General features: G+C 44.2%; 1 protein-coding gene across 1 annotated transcript in view; it reads right to left on the reverse strand.

The window, feature by feature from the left end:
- Positions 1 to 3,435, reverse strand: part of ANKUB1 (ankyrin repeat and ubiquitin domain containing 1) — a 108,819-nt gene extending 105,384 nt beyond the window's left edge. The window contains exon 1 of the mRNA XM_078666369.1: positions 3,258 to 3,435. Within this exon, the coding sequence (XP_078522495.1) occupies positions 3,258 to 3,347 (90 nt within the window). The 5' untranslated portion in view covers positions 3,348 to 3,435. The remainder of the gene's footprint in view (positions 1 to 3,257) is intronic.
- Positions 3,436 to 6,000: the final 2,565 nt, after the last annotated feature.

The raw sequence follows: 6,000 nt of genomic DNA on the forward strand, positions 1-6,000 counted from the left end.
GACGTACACAGCAGACCATGTTGTGTTATGCATAACAGAGAGGAGAATCCGTTTTTTAACTCGGCCTCAAATATGAGACAGTCTTACGACAATGCTGGAAAGTCACATTGAGAAATTCTAAAATATGCAAAACTATACATATCTAAATACCTGAGTCATCAATCTAGAACATTTGTAGGAAATTAAGTGGCATCAAAAAGCAGCAGTGTCTTGGAGATGCAAGGGTGAAAGGACTTGCTGTCTCTCTGCCAGGGCTTTAAGTGGGCTGGGTCTCAAGGGTGCTGAGCACCGGCAGTTTTTTAAAGAGGGCCCCGAAACAGGTCTCTATCGGGCTCTGTTTTGTGTCCCTGGCACAGGCGGTCCGTTTTTTCCGGCCTGCAGTCACAGCAGACACAACGATGGGCGCTGCTCACACTGCTCACTTCTCAGTAGTGGAGAAGTTACAGCATGACCTTATGCCAGTGAGCGTTGTAGGGGAAGGGAAAGCCTTTAAAGAGAGTCATTTTCTCTCTGGATTTCCCTTCTCTTTTTGAAACGCAGGAGCAGCAACTTTGTCGTGGTGTCACCAAGGCTTTAAGTGGAAGCTTGTTCAATATTATATACAAGCCATAGTTGCTGCCTAATTATCTTATGCAACTAAAAATCATTTACAAAACCAATAGTCCCGACTTGTTGTGGGTATAATGTTACTTGTTGTATCATATATCTGGATGCAATGACAGAAACAGCAAAATACAAGTCAGGTGGCACACTATGCTAACGGGCACATGCATCAACATTGGAGTTTGCGAATCCTTAATTGCGAAAAATAAGGAATCGCAATTAAGGAATCACAAACTGCAATGCATCAAGAAATCGCTAAATAAATTGCGATTTCTTAAAATTCCTTAATTGCGATTCTCAATTTAAGAATCGCAATTAAGGAATCCCTTCCCGTTCATTCCTATGGGCCTAGAGGCCCATAGGAATGAATGGGAAGACATTCTCATTTTGCGAATCGCAATTAAGGAATCGCAAAATGAGAATGCAATTTGAAGGGTGCAGGGGGGTCCAAAGGACACCCTGTTGCCCCCCTGAAATTTGCAATTAAGTACATTTTTCACACACACATGCCCCAAGGGCATGTGTGTGTAAAAAATGGCACTTTCAAAAATGCACTTTTGTGGATTTTTAAATTTTTTCGCAAATTACCATGAAGGTCAACTTCATGGTAATTTGCACCCCTTATGTGCAAATTTGTAAATTTTAAAAGTTTGATGCATTGCATTTAAGGAATCTCAATTTGAGATTCCTTAAATGCAATCGCAATTTAAGAAATCGCAATTTTGCGATTTTTTAAATTGCGAAAATTACAAAATGCATAATGCATCACAAACATGGAAATTGCATTCGCAAACGGCCGAATTTTGCGATTCGCACCGTTTGCAAATGCAATTTCCTTTGATGCATGTGCCCGCTGGCACAGATTTTTTGTTTATGTGTTTTAAGCCACACCCTTAATTATACTGGCCACACCCCTTTGAGAGACCCCCCAGTTTTTTTCATCCCACTTAAAGCCCTGCTCCCTGCTAACGAGCTTCTGATATCACTTACAGCCATGGTTCCATGCCATCACCGAGGGTACCCTGCTCCACAGTTCTGCGGTTGATTTGTTCCCGTCCACATGCCACTCTGAGATCTCAGCATGCCACCTTCCTATTCCGTATGAGCGGGCCTGAGGTGGGCACTGATGGCACACTGCAGGTTTCTCCGGCTCTTGTTTGTAGCCACTTACCAACCTAACTCCGGACTATCCACCCAGAGTTAAAGCCCCGCTAGTCCAGCTCCAAGTCAGACATTTTGCAGAAAAAGCTTGGAAGTCGGTGACTGGAGCAAAGTTAGTTTATGACTGGTGTGAACTGTAGCAGGATAGTTTGGTGCATGAAGCTCCTTCCAGGAGTCATAGACATTGTTGTGATGTGTGGATAATGATAAAATATCTTTCCAGTGGGATATGATTGATGGCACATTATTGAATTGTGGGATTATTTATTGTCAAAGTATATATTCACTGGGCTAGATTATTGTTACAAGAACCGTTAGATGTGCATGATTACTGGCACCCCAGAGGACCCTGATAATGCCAGCTCAATCCCTCTACATCAGGGGTCTTCAAACTGGAGGGCAGGCGCCCCTAGGGGGGAATCAAGCAGTAAACCGTTCTGTAATGGGCCATCACTAACGTCTTTTGTCATTTATATCCTGGCTGGGAGTATGTGTCGAAAGGGAGGGGACTCCAAATATTCTACTAAACCCACGAGCATAGCATCGCCCTGCTCACCCCCCACCCCCAGCGCAGCAGCGGAATTCGCGCTGCGGCCAAGGGGTTAAAAAGTTTAAAGACCACTGCCCTACCTGAAATTCTCATTTTTCAATCAAGCTTGGACCAGAACCTTGACAAGAGTCCCTGATTACCTCCCCACTCCTCAAAGGCTGTCATCCCATTCCTGCAAGGCGCCAGCTTTAACAAGACCCGGCCACGTCACTCACATACAATAACAAAAGATTCCAATGCATTTATTAATTTAAACAGAATCTGGGAAGCTCCCTCATAATGTATAAATGCTTTATAATACGGATTAAACTGCCAATCATGTGAGTGTACCAATTTGTCCACAGGTTTCAGTGACTACACTTTAAATCTAGAATCCTTTCTATTAATAGTCACTGTTTTACTTCTACCAGAGACGTTTTAAGGCATGGGCAAAGCGTACAATTGCCCAGGGCCCCCACCTTCAAAAGGGGTGTCAGTGGGGAAGGAGATTTGTGGGTCCCCACCTTCAAAAGCCCTTTTTCCCTCAGGGGGAGGTGATTTTCTCTCTATCACACTTTTGTCTATTTCTCTATCTTAACTTTTTATGTACAATTCAATATTATTTGGGTTCATAAGGTGTGAATTAGCAGAAAATGAGTGAAAAAAATAGAAAGTTCTACCAAACAGGGGCCCCAAAGTATATCTTGCCCGGGGCACCAAAAACCCTTATGATGACACTGACTACTACCACGCTTTGCCTGTTTTACAGGTACTGTACATAATATTGTATGCTCTTAAATTATTTTATATACAATATTACACAAGCCTGATTAACAACAAGGTACTCGCCAGAAAACTGTAAGTAATAGTTGGGATAATCACAACCACCAATGTGTCATATTTTATGTGCATTTAAAAAAAAAACATTAACAAGGCGATTCATTGCTGGCTGGCATTCACATACCTTTATCGCTCGCTTCACGGCGCCCACCGTCTGCTGTGGCTGAATATCAAAAGGCTCGCAAACTCCTTCAAAAGCTATAAAAATCCTCATTCTTCGAGATGTTGCTAGATTCTAGAGGTAAGTCTGATGGCGCCCGTGGTGCCACTGACAGAAAGAAGTTTTCTTTGTTTCAAGTTGTTTTCTTAGACTTCGGGCACAGGAGGAAAAGGGCTCGGCAGCTATGGCAGCAAACGTGAATGCCGACTATTCTGTTGACTGCCAAGAAATGCCCTTTAAAGGCCCTCCCCACAGACGCCACTGCTACACTGTTCTGTTGCAAGCAACTCTGGTTAGTCCAAAGAAGCTAAACACATCCGCCCTTACTTCCAGCAAAACTGCAAACTCCTTTTCTATTGACTGAGGCAAGTGGGGACAAGCTGTAAAGGTGGAACTACAAAGGCCAGCAGCATTCAAAACCTAAATAAATGTAAATATCCATCATTGGCTGTTCCCTGGTCAGCATTTGTTTCTTGATGGATGCAGACAGCTCTGGCAACCAATGATGTTAGTTCTCTGCTGTTTGCTTGGCATTATCGGAGCAGAGTGGCTCTCTCGGTTTATTTACCCAGTATAATCTTTGAAAACATTGCCACAGACATGGCCGTCTCCAGAATGCTGTAGCAATGTTTCTGTGTATTCGATTGTTGAGTGTACGGTTGCAATCTCAGGACGTTGACAGCTTGTGCAACACCGACAACAATAAAAGTTTTAAATGATGGATGCAGGCCTGGCAACAACTTAATACTGCGTGATTAGGGAGAGTAAATAAAAAAAAGTCAAAAAGGAAGGATTTATCCTCAATTCTTGAAGTGGAAAGGGAAATGGATGTACGACGTTACAACGCGTACTTTTACAACGCGTGCCGTTACTACGCAACTTTTACAACGCAAGTCGTTACAACAACTTGCGTTGGGGGGCGCAGGATAGTAATTTTTTTAATTTACTATTCCAACTCCAGTCCCCGTGGATAGTAGGCAAGGAGTTGGATAGTAAATTAAACTATTTACTATCCTGGAGCGCCCCCCCAGCGCAAGTTGTCGTAACGACTTGCGTTGTAAAAGTTGCGTGGTAAAGGTACCGCGTTGTAAGACCTTCGTTGTAAAGGTTGTTCCCCAAGGGAAATACATCTGAGTTCAGGAAGTGACGTAATGGGGACCAGGGAGACAACCCTATCTAGGGGCTTAGGGTGAGGTGTTGTTGGGCCCACCCTAATGATAAAGCGGCAGACCACAGTCTGGCACACATGTACTTAATGCAAGCCCGGAGGTACCAAAGAATCACATCGCATAGCTTGCGTAATTCCATGTAGGGGAATCACGCGGAATTACTGAAGAATTACGCGGAATTACCCGAGAAAAGTAATTCTGTGTTTAGCACTATTTCTTAGCCCAAACATGCCCCCTTGCATTCAAATTGGACGCATGGATGAATTTTGCTCTAAGAAATAGCTTTAAATGCAACTTAACATGAATATCCAGCATGCGTCACCACTCGCACTCGCTAACTGTGCTCATGCGGTATGATTTTCTCCGCAAATTACAAGAGCGGTAGTAATCGCATATTTATTGGTAATTCTTCGTAAAAGAGTAATGCTGAATTCCCAAAATTACTCCAGAGGGATTGAAATTTCACCCAGGTCTAATTGGAACATGCAGGCCCACTTCCACACTGTACCTGATCTTCCAGATCCAGGAGGATTACTTCGGTTTCTGGCCTGCCTACCCAGAAAAGTCGCACAACCTGTGCAGATGCCCAATTATGGTTTACCTCGATGCCAACCTGAAGGTCTGCAAACAGGTCCGTATGCTTGCGATTCTGTGTTTCAACATTAAACGATGCAAATCCGGAGATCCGTAGGTAGTAACACATTAAACAAGGCATCACACCTTGACACCCACTCGTTCACCCAGCCTTTCAGGCTTTGGTAGCCTTGTCCAAACAAGGCTCCAATGTCTCATGCACTTGCTTTGTCATCTCCCTGAACTTCAGGCACTATTGGTCAGGGGTCTGCCTAAACTGTCTAATCAGCAGCTGAATGACACCACCATACCTCTTTTTTCCTTTTAGTCACATCCAATGGCACAAATCATTCTGCACTGTCCTCAGGACAGGAACTCAAGCAGCACAGGCTGGAGTCCAGTTGCTCTGGCTCTCTCGACCGGCGAAGCTCCGTCACTGTTTGAAGATTCATGGTCTTTAACCCAGGAACATGGTTTCTCATCTCTGTTCATCCTTACTGTAAGAGATATTAAACATGAACGTCATTAGGTTATAATAATAAATTCCCTGAGGCCTAGACTCCGAACCCACTGCTAGCGGCAATCTGAAGCATTCTTCCCCCAATCCTTGCAGTCACAGGCATTTGGATCTGTGATAGAAAGCTGGGGTTCTAAGCTTCTTAACTCGAGATAGATGTCACAAGCAGTTAAAAGACTGACCCAAAGGATGCCGCGTACGGTTGAGTCAAGGAACAATGCAATCAGCATAGATCAATCAATCAATTAATCAGGGGCTTGTAAAGTGCGGCTACTCACTCAAGAGGGTCTCAAGGCGCTGGGGGTGGGGGCTGCTGGTCGGACTGGGTCGAGGATCATTCGGAGAGGCAGGACTTGACGTCCTTCCTGAATCTGGTCAGTGACGCTGATTGCTTGAGGTGCAGGTGCAGGGTGTTCCATGTCTTGGCAGCGAGATAGGAGAACGATAT

The sequence above is a fragment of the Lissotriton helveticus genome, chromosome 11 (genome assembly GCF_964261635.1).
Source record: "Lissotriton helveticus chromosome 11, aLisHel1.1, whole genome shotgun sequence".
Taxonomy (NCBI): domain Eukaryota; kingdom Metazoa; phylum Chordata; class Amphibia; order Caudata; family Salamandridae; genus Lissotriton; species Lissotriton helveticus.